We start from the raw sequence: 13285 nt of genomic DNA on the forward strand, positions 1-13285 counted from the left end.
TTTAGAATGCCAATGACTCTGGACACTAAAAAGTGGCACCGATTTCTAAATTTAAGCTGTGTTCCAGCGCGGCTCGGTCCTTCAAAACAAAAGAAGGTTTTGTGCTGAAATTCTTGCGAGGTTGCAGGGAAGAAGCGGGCGGATAAGCTTTGGATATTTATAACTGTGTTCCCGTGGTTCAGATCCCGACATCGTTTCACAAACTCCCCGACGGCTGTTGAAACCTTTTTCGAGGCTTACCGCAATCCGGCTTGCCACGAATCCTAGACCCCGCGACTTCTCCTCCGTTCTGGTCGACGCACCAGCACTCGCCCCTGTCGCACTGCTGCTTTCTGTAGTAGCCGTCCTCGTTGCAGCTGGGGATGAATCGGCCTGCACACGCACAAGCTTAAATCAGTGAGAGCGGACCTTCCCTTGCAATCCCCATTGAAAAAGAAATCCAGAAGAGTTTTTTTTTGTCCCAGACTGCCACAGTCTAGGTGGCCATTTCTTTGCAACAGGAAGTTATATTCCTCATGCCGTACAAAAACGTGTCTCCAGCAAGATGCAAAACAAACGTCCACGGGCTGCATGGCTAGGTAGCAATTTTCTTGCTGAAAGGAAGCTTCCTAGTGGGAGTGATTTATTTTCACAGCTTTCAAACTGACCCGATCCTTGCCAGAACCAAAAAGATCGGGACGAGGGATGCAAGAAATGGGGTCAAAAAGAGCCTGACAATTTTATGTTTTGGACTGTATGATCCACGCACAGGCAAGGAAAATTAAACTTCTCAGACATGCGAAGACGGGTTAAAAATGAAACATCCCACAGACGAGATATTTATTACATAGTTAAAATAAAAATAAATAAAAGCCAAACACAGACTTAATCCAATCTTTCAGGGGAACATCTGAGTGTCTTGCTGGCAGGCAGCTCTCTGCTTGCCACTCTGTGTCCTTGGAGAGGCCTGACTCACAACCCAGTCAGCCAACCAACCAAAATCTGCAGTACGTACACACTCTCACACACTGATATACAAATCTGCATGCTTACATATTCATCTGCTTACACACTATACTGAGGATAGAAAGAGGGCTGTGTGTTGTGTTAGCGCTACATAACTCACAGAGTGGATTATGGACGGACACCCATCTCCCTCCAGTTATTTATCTAACAGAACCACCAGACGAAGACATCCACAGCTAAACGTGTTGGCATGCAGCTACAGAATATTAATACGTACCAAACTTTTTCTTTCCGCCGTCCAGAACTTGAATCCTCTCCAGTTCGGCTAGGCAGGGCGGCTCTTAAACAAGAGAAAAGAAGATTGTTTTTACAAGAGGAGGTGGAACCATCTTACCTGACAAAGTGACGTGAGGCTGAATTGTAAGCCTAATATTACCGGAGCAACAGATAGCACACAGGCAACAGATACTGCCAGCAGAAAGTCACAGTGGAGAGCCAAAGCTCCCATCAGCCTCATAAATACTCACTCTCCCTCCAGAAGCAGAGGCACCATTCAGCCGTGGAGACCTTCCCGTCCCTGTAGGAGTCGCAGGAGTTGAAAAATGGCCGGATGCAGACCTCGTATTTGTCCAGGTTGATGGCAGCCAGCTCAGCCTGATCCAGGTAAAGGTCGTTGTTGGTGTCGAGCTTGGAGAACATCCAACCTATTGAGTCCTTACAGCTGGCGACCAGGCTCCTGTCCAGCACTGCCGACACAAACTCGCTTATTCTTATTGTGCAAACAGCTGCACAAATAATACATATATAGTGCATCAAATCAGGTCAATGGTCTGAGGAGGTACACAATCCACCACACTTGTTGGTAGTATCAGTACATTTACTCTGTAGGAAGATGAAACCAAATTTAGTACTATTTCTCTTTTTGACAAAATCACTGATGCCACTCTTACTGACAACTTCTCATGAAGTACATGTGACTTAAAGATGCTGCATTATATGTTTTTCAGGCTCATCGTGTCATTTTATAACATAACCAAGTAACTGTTAGCTCCAGTTGTTACAAAACTGCTACACACATATATATCAAATATGGTTTAAGAGAAATTTAACATCACGATTTAATGCCTTGAAACAGGGCCTAGAGTCTCTTTAAAAGCTCCGTCACAACACCACTCCTCTATAAAATCTTTAGCAACGTTTTTACCAGTCTTACTGAGAAGTAGCTCGAATAATGAGCTCAGCAGATGCTTAGTTCCACCAAGTGTTTGCCAATTTCTGCTGGCTAGTCTGAAGGAACTGAGTGGGGGATTTGCAGAGGAGGGGGTGCATCCAGACTTCCTGCGCCTTTTATCCTCCACCTTCTACACTGCTTACGCACAAAAGTTAACGATCTGAAATAAAGTTGCGTGACATATCAGGAAAACATTTAATTCCAACGCTTTTATTAAATGATGCAATGACAGTAGAAATTATGATCAAGCCGTTTTCCTGTCCTTTTTTCCACAACGCTGTCTACCAGCTTTAGCTTCTCAGCTACTGAAAACAAAACATCTGTTGGGGTCAAGAGGAGCTAAGTCAGTCCATCTGGCCAAATAACTACTGGCATGCAATTTGATACATTGTGCTACGGTAGCACAATGTATCAAATTGCATGTAATGTTACAATTACAATTGTACTGTATGTAATGTTACATAACATTATCTCTATCTCTATCGACCATTTTGAAGAGCATTACTAACATTAAAAAAATGTCTCACATCCAGTGGAAGCAATAAGTACAGATCAGTTTTTTTGTTTGTTTGTTTGGATTAGAAAAGCAAAAAAAACATCTGGATGGAAAACCTTTATGAATATACAGGAAAGCAGTCCTGCCAAAAGTAAGGTGCTCACTGCTCACAGCAGCGTTTTGACCGACAGAATTTTCTTATGTTCTCTGAGAAATTAAATTAAACAGTCGATTTTGAGTTGCTGAAAACCCAAACCGTGTGCCCCATGTAAATGTTTTCATAATGCTGTGGGGATTAATTGAGAAAAGGCTCTAACCTGACGCAGTGCTGGCTGCTGGGGATCTGGCCCCTTGCTTGCTGTTATTATTCTGCTTGGCGTTGGTCTGCAGGAGCTGGAACCAGTCCTTCAGACGCTCGCCGAGATCAGACAGATCCTGCCCGGTGCAGCTCTCTGTGAAAGCCAGATGGAGGGAAACGCATGACGTACTTTCTGCACGTAGAGGGCATGTGTCAAGCTACTAAAAAATGAGGAGGCCAGCGTAAAACTGGCGTAGCCATCACGCTTGTGGACTACGGTTATTAATTATTCTGCCACAAATTTGGATCTCACCGTGTTTCCCCTCCCTGGACGCAGGCGCCGCAGTTGGGCAAGGACACAGACCTGAACACTTCAGGGTGAGAGCTTTCCCAGTAAGACACGCCTGCTGCTCTAGCTTGCACTGTAACACACACAAACACACACATACACAGGATCATTACACGCAGACACACAAGCCCGCAGCGTCGGCAAGGGGACACAAAGGTGAACCAAAATGAGTTATTGCTGCAACGCAGATCAAATATTCATGAGGTGACTGACTGTAAACCCCGATTCAAATCTGAGACTTGCCCCTAAATGCGTCGACATCCAACCTCTGCTCACTCGCAAGGTCAGGAATAGGGATCCACGAGACAAAGCATTAATCAATAAACACACAGGACCCTGTCGCCGCGAGTCGCCAATTGGTCCCTCCGAGGTAGCATATCATGGCTCTTTGTCCCGGGTTTTCCCAGGAGAAGCTCCTCACACGGCTCAGATCAGAGTGTTCTTCTGTTTTTATCCCAAACTACACGGCACGCTGTCAGAATACATAACAGATTTATCGCTTTTAATAGCCGTGTGTGTGTGCACGTGTGTGTCTCTTCATGCAACATATGCTTCCCAAACACTTTAAGTGAGCACCACAGTAAAGGTGACGTTTAACCAATGCATTCATTTCCATATTTTGTACTGCCTCACCAAGAGGAACGCAGCCAAGATTTTCCCCCCCCCTTTTGAGTTTATGGACGTTCAGTGATTATTTCTGTTTAATCTTGAGTAAATAAAATATTGTTTTACAGCCATCTGGAAAGGACAGAGGTAAATAATGAGTAATACGCCAATGAACACATTATCATCTCAAGAATATATAGTAAACAAGAGTGTAGGAGTGGATAATGTGATTCAGTGGAACTGAGCTAACTAGTCATATTCAGTAATAGAATATTTTTGCTCGTTTATTAGATCAAAAGTTAAAAAAAAAGACCTTCTAAACACACTTTTCCTTAAGCTTTCATTTCAACATTAAACATGTTTCTTCTATTTAATATAACTTATGTAATATTCTAATATTAAATGTTTTATTTTCATAAGCTGTATGCATAAAAGCATCATAATTACGCAAAATAAAGGCCTTAAAACTCCAGTCTGTAATCTACATGTGTTTCATCTAGTAAACTGAGTTGCTGACATAAATGAACGTTTCAGTGATAGTTCTGGTATTTTAAGCCGTCTTCCTTCACCTTAGGTGAAATGTTTTCAATGTGCTTCTACTGCGCATTTGTACAGAGCCTCTAAACAGGGGGAAACGTACCTTTGAGGCGTAGTTGTGTCCGTCTGATCCACACACTGGCCCGGTGGAGGAGATGGGACATGGCTGACAGTTCCCATCAGGAGAGCGGAGAGCGGGCTGCTTCAGTCTGTGGGATAGGGGACATGCAAATACTTCACCCTTACTTCATCAAGCTCAGACGGCCACTGCCATATTAACTCAGAGTAGAAACTCGGCAGCTCCAGGCTGGGCATGAGATCACGATGCAAACAGTCCCCTCCATGTTGTCTGAATCTATTAGCTTCTCATTACACAGCAGGAGCCCTCTTATTGTTCCCACTCTGGCCAGCAGCAGAACGCATCCCACTCTAGCAGCAGTGTAGACTATCAGTGTTGACCTCATGTCAGCGTGCTGGAGGAAGTTTTCTCAATCTTCCTGTGTCTGGGGAATTAGTCAGTCAGTCTTTCTACGCACGCTCACCTGTGCTCCAGCTTCTTGCGGTTGACGCACACGGCTCTCTGGTAGCCCTGGGCGATGCACACCTTGTGTCGGCTACACTTAACCTTCTGACAGGGGTCCTTGGTGGTGTCTACATCTGGGAAACAAACGGGAAATTGGACGTGAACGGTGATGCTTCCGCAGCTTCACTTCTCTTCTAACAAATAGATTCCTCTGCATATAGTTTTGCATTTGGCTTCCAGCCTCAGCTCCCACGTGGCTCGCCTTGGCTTACTCAGAAAGACCTGAGAGTTGGTCTGAATTATTACATAAGGGCAGAGCTGTTGCTCTTTTGATGCTGTAAAATTACATTAGGATCTGCATTGAACTGAAGGAAAATAAAGGAGGATGTTCTTACAAATAAAAGCTTAAAGCACTTTGTTTATATTTTCCGAAAGTTTTGTTTTCGTTGCTGTCACAGAATTCCACATTTTGCCATGGCTGTGACATTACTTTCCTCAAGGCACATTGCCATACATGTTTCAGGTGTTTCCTTGCTTCGACAACAGCTGATTCCAATTGATGGTTGATTAACAGGCACTTGCTGAACTGCAATCGCCTGAATCAGGAATATTAAAGCAGGGAAACATCTCAAAATAAGCAGGGCAACGTGCCACGAGGCCCAGGGCTGGGAAACACTTCTCTAGACTACAGCATGCCAAGGTGAGTAAATCTTCATCAGCGAAGACAGATTGTTTGCATAGCGTGGTATGAGGCTGCTGCTGCAACATTTATGCAGTGCTTGTGTAAATATTGCAGTAATAGCAATGGAAGGCAATACTATCCACCTATAGCAGCATACACACGTACAGTGTGTTTGTACGTCATCAACGCACAAGATGTGTAACAGTTTGATAATTCCTATGTTCAAAATGGAGCACTTTGTCTTGAGACTTGGAGCTGTGTGCAAAAGAGCAGAGCCTGTATAAATACAGTAAGGAGATATTTGTTTTTCATGGCCTGTTACAGAAGGAATATGCCCTCTGCTGTGATCTGAGGACATGGTGGTCAGTTTGCAACAAACAAACCTGAACCCTACTGCATTATCTGTTCCAACCTCTCTGCCGCCATGGGTGGGAACAAAGTCGTAACCAAAAGACATCTGGGACGTCACATTAGATCTGCAGTGGCCTGGAACGGGCCTCAAAGTGGTCAGCAAGAATCTGGTTGAGTTATTTCAACGTGGAGGAATTATAAAGTCATCATTCACTTCCTTTATCTAGGGCTTCATAAAAGATCTTATTATTGGTACACATTTTGTACCAGCCTGTCTTAAATTTGACATTGAACATCTAACCGATTTCAGAAGGAATTAGGAGAAAGTTCTGTGGTAATATGAGAACAAAACCGGACTATTTGGGCTCAAGTCAGACCTGCTGTGTTTGGAGAAAGCTGAAGTTACAGAATTATTGGGAAACGTATGGATAGGTTCACGTACCAAGAAATCTTGGACAAGAACCTTCTTCTCTCAGCCACAAACAACGAAGGATGACGATGACTACTCTTATTTTAGTGCTACATCAATTAATCGCTTTTTTTTGTATGAATGTGGTAGAACTGCTACGATCTCTTTGATTTATTTATGGACTTTACATACTAACCTTTAGCTGACTCTGACAGAGAAAAGCTTCTTGCTACTTGAACTAAATCTAAATTGCTTGCTCGGTGTGTCTCCATCTATCACTCACTATTGAAGCAGCTAACACTGACAGTGTGTCAGCCTTTCTCTACATGCTCATCTGTCACAGCTATCTACTCCAAACAGGCCTCCCAGAGCCTGACCTGGAAGTGGCCTTGCCGTCCTTTTTAACACCGGGCGGTCTTCCATTCATCTACATGTCCGCCTCTGTTCGCTGCCAGAGCAGCAAACAGAAAAGAGATGTGGGAGGGTGGAAGGCAACTCATCTGTGCGCCTGTAAATCATACTCGAATTCATTTTCTTCTCTCACCGAGTGCCGTTTTTATGGCTATATTATCATTAAGGCTTATCATCTCCTCTCTTTTTTTTCTCCCCCTTCCACTGAATATATTAATGCGGCAAATTCCCATGGATTATTGTAGCCGTCGGACAGATATCTGATTTTCAGAAGCAAATCCAAAACGATACGACGAGCTGTCGGGACTGAGATTGTTAGATAAGTGACAGGCTGACTGCTCCGCTGCAGGAACTGTGAATGCCCAAATGCAGACTCCTCACCTCCTCAGAATATCGACATTAAAGCCTTATATTTGGTTGACTTTCTGTACCGTCTCCCGCAGCGCCACCGGCTTCCTCTGCTCTCCACCCTTTTTGTCCGTTTTGTCTTTCTGATGCAGGTCTGTTGTTTAATACCCACCAGAACACAAGCAAAAAATACAGCACCGGGAGTCACAAAAATTAAAACGGCTTCGTGTACACAAAATGTATTTTAAGCAAACCCTTTTACTGAAACAATAATGAAACAAAAAATAATCCTGCCTTCCGGGACGGAAACATTTCTGATGAAATTTTGTCCCCTGTGAGCAGCTAGAATACTGGCACAGCGTTGTGTTGTGAGTGCAGAAGCATAAGGTGGCTGCCTGAGCCTCATGTTAACTTAACAAGCTTCCACGGATTAAAGCAGTGCCTGCGATGATGACGTTTCCATGGCAACAGGCTCTCCGTGGTCTGAGAATCATTTCTTGGTAGACTGTGATTTGCAGCTCAATCTGCTGCTTCTGAGAATCCTCTCTCTAGATGTGTTTGAAACCCCCCAACGTCCGACCGTTCCACAAATCGGCATCTCTTTCACCTTTTAGCGTTCCTTCGTGCGGCTTCCAACATCCGGATCACGCCCTCTCCTTCTGAGTCTGCATGGTCTGTGCTTACCACTTCCTCCATTCATCCGTCCTTTCTGCATCTAATTCCTGAAAGCCACCTTCTTTCTGAAAGACTCTTCTTCGGTATTAAACTAATGCCTGCAGAGGAAAACCTCTCCTAATTAGGCCTGCCAGTGCTTCTGTCTAATCCAATCCAGATTTGCATGAGGTTTATCCCATCAGGGTGAGGATAGTTGGAACAGAGCTCAGGCCACATCCTCATCATCAACTCTTTTATCCTCTATTTACAAAGCTGGCCAGTAATGTCAGAGCTATGCGGTCTTCAATCGACGCTGTGCAAAACTGTCTGCTGCTCTTTAAACTTCACCACATTTTTCATCTTGCAACCTCTAGATTCTGGGTATTTTATTGAGATTGTCAGTTTTGATTCGTGATTCAAACGGTTGCATTTTCATGAGATCAGTTGCTGCAGAAACTTTCTAGTCATGTATTAATTTAAGTCAGGTGTGAAGCAGCATGGAAGTACTGAAAAAATAGAGGACAGTAGGCCCTGAAGTCCAGGACTGAGATCTGAACGGTTCCACTTCAGTTCTAGAATGAATGTTTATGGTTGTTTTTAGGGACGAAGGAGAACCTAAAGTCTAAGTCTTGTGCAGCCTTGAACTGTTTTATTTCCAAGACCGACTAGTGTTCAGTTCTGCCGAAAGACTGCCACACTACTTCACAGTTCACTTCATAGAAAAGAGGATGTTTTCTATCGTGCATCACATTTTGCTTATAGGCTTAAATGTAAAACTCATCTGACCATAGTGTCTTTTGCCACATGGTTGGTATGTCTCCTACATCGTTTGAGGGATTTAACAAGATTTTATTTGACTTTCTTGCAAAAAATGGCTTTTGCTTTTGTATATAAAACTGATTTGTAAAGCTCACTAAAGTTCTCTTGTCTAGCAAATCTTTGAGGTCTTTACAAGACAGCCATATTTAAACTCAGATTAAATTGCATCCAGAGTCTAGTTACTTATTAGGTGATTTCTGGTGGTAATTGGTTAAAGGTTTATTCAGGGGGTTCAATATAAATGCTCATGACTCTTTTCAGATTTTGAAAAGATGGTGAAGGATTAATGAAATACTGAAGCAATTAAGTCAAATCAGTGCCAATAATGATGAAAACCTAAAAAAAGGTACACTGGGTTTAATTTGAATCCGTTCCATTTACAACCCCCTCGAGTAGTAAAAGAAAAGGCTGCATGTGAAGTGATTCAAGACATCTTTTGAGATGTGTGACAACTGAGAGGTTATTCTTAACTTGTTTTCAAAAATAATAGAATTTTTCCAGCAATAAAAAAACATTTGAGCTGCTGGTGCTTCATCTGATGCAGAAATGCAGGACCTTGTTAGCAACCTAATGGCATCAATGTCTGTGCATTTGAAGTACCATGTCACCAATAATCTATCAAAAGCCTCAAGAGGTGTTAAACTCCAAACCTTAGAGTGTGCACTCAGCGCGTTTTACTATCTTCTTACCGTCTGCCATTGATCTGAAGCCAACGATTTGCCACAAAGTGTCTATTCACCATTCATCTGGCCTTCTCATATCGGTGTCTAAGGATCCAATGTAAACTGGAAAGTCCTGAAGGATGAGGCCCTTCCACGAGCTCTGTGCAAGCCTTGGACTGCTAGTGTGGGTGTGTATGTGCGCACTTGTTTGCTCTTAGAAGTCTAAATTACAAGCAAGCGCCCCGGCTGCAGTGTTTGCTGTCTTAAGAGCGGGGTGATTCAATCAGCAGCTAGATTGATGAATCAACTGCAGAAATCAGCTCCAAATTGCCCTGACATCGCCCTCGCTCAGCACACTGCCGACTTAAGAGCAGTCAGCTGCTGCCGCGTCTGAATGCAAATTTGAACATCAGCCTGTTGTCTGCGTTGGCTTTCTAACTCTGAGCGTAAGGAGTGTTGACAGTTCTGAAGCTCTGCCTCCCTGTGCATGGACGCCTGGCTGAGAAATGACGCCCGCAGGCGCAGCGCTCCGGAGTAAAGACATCCCACTGATTTAGGGATGTCTCGAAGGGACAAATCTCTTTTCACTTCTGCGCTTCATTAGGCCACTCATAAAGGAAGGCAGATCAATGGTGGGAGGTAGAAGAGTCCCATCAAAAGCGAGGAAGGGAAGTAGATTAAAGGCTTGAAACTGCAGAAAATCAAAGTGGAAATCCTCCTTTCTGAAGCGCAGCCTTAATCCGTACAACGTTTCTTGATGAATTCTGATCAGTGACAGTTCGGTTGGCTGTGAACCCAAACAGCTGGTAATTAAAGTGATCTCCGATGCTTAATGACATCAAAACAAGACGAATGTTGCAATTATTTGATGTACAAACAGGTCAAAATAAAGGACTTCCAACCATTTTTTTCTTTTGCAACGTAATTTTTTATGAGATCTCGTAATATTGAAAACATGCCAAATTTTTTTTATGTAAATAAAGTCTGCCTCGTGAAGTGGCTGTTTGCAGGATACTAAATGCCTTTGTTTACGATGCTAATGTTAAAGCAAGAAGAGTTAAACTGCTACCCTGTTATGTTAACTTAAATATGCTCAGTGAAAGCAACTTGGGTAAATGGAAGAAAAAAATGTGACTAAGGAATTATTTGCAAGCATTGGAAAGAAAGACTTAGCCACGAGGGATGCTAAAAATTAGCATCTGTTTCAAAACCTAATTTTACACCAAACTGAGATTTTTTAACCCTCCAGGGACAATTTGTCTTTCATTTATTATTAATTTGAAGCCATTTTGGCTCTTTTGAGAAATAATTTCTCAAATTTTCTACAGAATACCTCAGTTCATAAAATTAGCCTAAATTGCTAAGCTACACTAGCCTGGCCTTCTCATGTCCCTTCAGTGCTTAGTCTGGGATTCTCCGGTTGAATTTCAACCGACCCAGAAGGAGAAGTTGTTGACGATGTCGAGATTCTGCGCTGTTTAAGAACTAAAGTCTGGAGCATTACATATGTCACGGTCAAACGTTAGGCCATTGGGTAAAACTTAAAACTACATCAGAGTCCACACCTCCACCAAGTATTAGCTGTAGCATTACCAGTCTAATGCTACAGAAACAGACACATTGTAATCAAGAGAAAGAGATATCACCTTTCATTCCGAATTAATCTTTTTTTAAATATATTTTTTATTCATCAGCAGCTGAACAGGAAGTAGAGTAGGAAAATAATGGGAAGACATGCAGTGAAGTTGGCTTTCTATCACCTAAAGAATATTTCTAGGATTAAAGACCTAATATCCCAGCAAGGTCTTATTAAACACATCCATCCATTTATCTTTCACCAAATTGATTACTGCGACAGATCTTACTACAAAAAATCTAATTCAGACAGAAAAAATCAGACAGCGTTCTGTACAGTCGATACAGAACGCTGCTGCTCAAAATTCTCACTAAAACCAAGACAATAGAGCATCATCCAGTTCTAAAGTCCTTACCCCGGCTCCCGGTAGCTCAGAGAATAGACTTTAAAATACTTCTGTTAGTTTATAAATCACTGGCATTAATATACATAAAAAAATCTGTCGTCACATCAACTCCTTCAGAGATGGGGATCATATAACGGGTCACATTGCTCTATTTTTCTAAGATATGAGGTGTTTGAACGACTCCAAGTTAGTTTTTGATCTTTTTTGTGCAAACAATGTCTTTTAGCTTATTATTCTTTAATGTCAAAAGCAAAAGGGGCCACATTATATAGAACAAACATTAGGCTTGAAGAACGTATTTAGATTTGCTTAAAAGTATTGATTGTTCAGCTATTGATAAATTTAAAACATTTAAATCAGAATATAGATGCCCTTAGTCCCACTAGAAAGTAGGAAACACCGGAAAGTTGATGTCCAGGCTCAAAGGGGTTTTATTGATCTGCGTTGGGGGGGAAAAAATTATATGCTTGTAGCAAAACGCATAGATGGGTGATATCAAAAAAAAATACCGAAAGATAAGAGACAGCAGATTATCTGAGGAAAGTTTTATTGTTGCTTATGAATATAGTTTTTCGCCTTATTAGTGTGTTTGCTTTAAATCTGACATGTCAGAAATGAAAGTAAACTTAATGACCTCAGCTTCATATTCAGAAAAAAATAACAATCTATTTCCAGCTGAACCACACTCTCCTAAAACTGTAAATTTGTTTTAACCCTGTCCCCCCCCCCCCTCTTTGTCCAAGTTGTCTTATATTTAGCAGGCCTAATACAGATGTCCTCCCTTGAACAATAAATCAAAGTACATTAACTTCCACCCTCTCATCTAACGCCGCCACCTCTCTGTCAAGTTTTTTATGACGAAGTATAATTAGTCTTTCATTAAAGCTCTTGGAAATTGTGCTAATGTACTCTGCTCTTCAGCTGACTCCACTTAAGCTGCAAATCGCCCAACAAAAGACAACAATAGCTGACAGCTCAACACTGTGTCAGGACTTTGCTTTGCAGGGACTCAATTAGGGCCGCAGTAGCTGCAGGAGCCGGGAAGGTGACCGCAGACATCCTGCGCTTGGTTCCAGCTCAAGCAGAGAAAAAAAATAAATAATAGTAGAAGGAAACAGAAAGAGGTGCTGCTAGTTTGAAGTTAAGGCAATTCTGTTGTCACTGGAGGGCAAATCACTTGTACAAATAAAGCAGAACACTAACATCTTTCATCGGAGTTGTTTTTATGAAAATTGCCTCTCATTACACAGTTAATGTTGAGCTCTCAAATGGAAGAAAATCTGGCTTTGCTTTGTGCGTACCTTTCAATTTCTTTAATGCATCTCTTCGACTTATCAAGGCTTTATATTAAAGGCTTAAAAATACGCTTACAGCTAATGCATAATATTACCATCCATTAAATGTATTTCATGGGTTGGGAGAAACAAAAATAAACAATGTAGATGTTTTGTTTTGAAAGAAGTGAAAATGTCTTAGCCACCCCTGCTTAGTGATTGTATGCACTAAGCAATTCCCCTCCAAAACAGTTGGTGGCAGCAGTGGTATTTGCTGCCACCGACCATATTTATTCACTTGAAGAAAATAATGAATTATTTGGAAAATGCAGAAGTGGCTCTGGCACTAATCAGTTGTTGGTCATACCTGAGTGAGCAACGGTCTCAACCTTAATAATTATGTCAAAACAAAGTCCTATATGGCTGGTTGTTTCAGGTGAGTAACGTATAATACTGCCAACAACAAAAGCTCCGTGTTTGCTTTCAGAAACTGAGATAACAACACAATGAGTGCGAGACTTACTGTCGTTAGAGCCTTGATTTTCATCCCAGGTTCGCACATAATCATCCTGCAGAAACAATGAAAAAAGTAAGTGGTGTTATTAGCAGCTGCAAGGAAAAAGTAACAAAGTGTCGCACGTAGTTTGAAAGATATAACACCTGAGTAATGTGATTTCTTTTATCACTGCACACCGACAATGATGGGAA

The 13285-nt window shown here is 42.0% G+C and overlaps 1 protein-coding gene across 1 annotated transcript in view; it reads right to left on the reverse strand.

The window, feature by feature from the left end:
* Positions 1–13285, reverse strand: part of spock2 (SPARC (osteonectin), cwcv and kazal like domains proteoglycan 2) — a 32675-nt gene that overhangs the window by 1306 nt on the left and 18084 nt on the right. The window contains exons 2-9 of the mRNA XM_008429496.3: positions 13101–13146; positions 5005–5119; positions 4566–4671; positions 3284–3392; positions 2990–3124; positions 1473–1691; positions 1223–1285; positions 241–372 (exon numbers count right to left, since the gene is read on the reverse strand). Of these exons, the coding sequence (XP_008427718.1) occupies positions 241–372; positions 1223–1285; positions 1473–1691; positions 2990–3124; positions 3284–3392; positions 4566–4671; positions 5005–5119; positions 13101–13146 (925 nt within the window). The remainder of the gene's footprint in view (positions 1–240; positions 373–1222; positions 1286–1472; positions 1692–2989; positions 3125–3283; positions 3393–4565; positions 4672–5004; positions 5120–13100; positions 13147–13285) is intronic.

Source organism: Poecilia reticulata, chromosome 15 (assembly GCF_904066995.2).
Source record: "Poecilia reticulata chromosome 15, P_reticulata-male-v2, whole genome shotgun sequence".
NCBI lineage: Eukaryota > Metazoa > Chordata > Actinopteri > Cyprinodontiformes > Poeciliidae > Poecilia > Poecilia reticulata.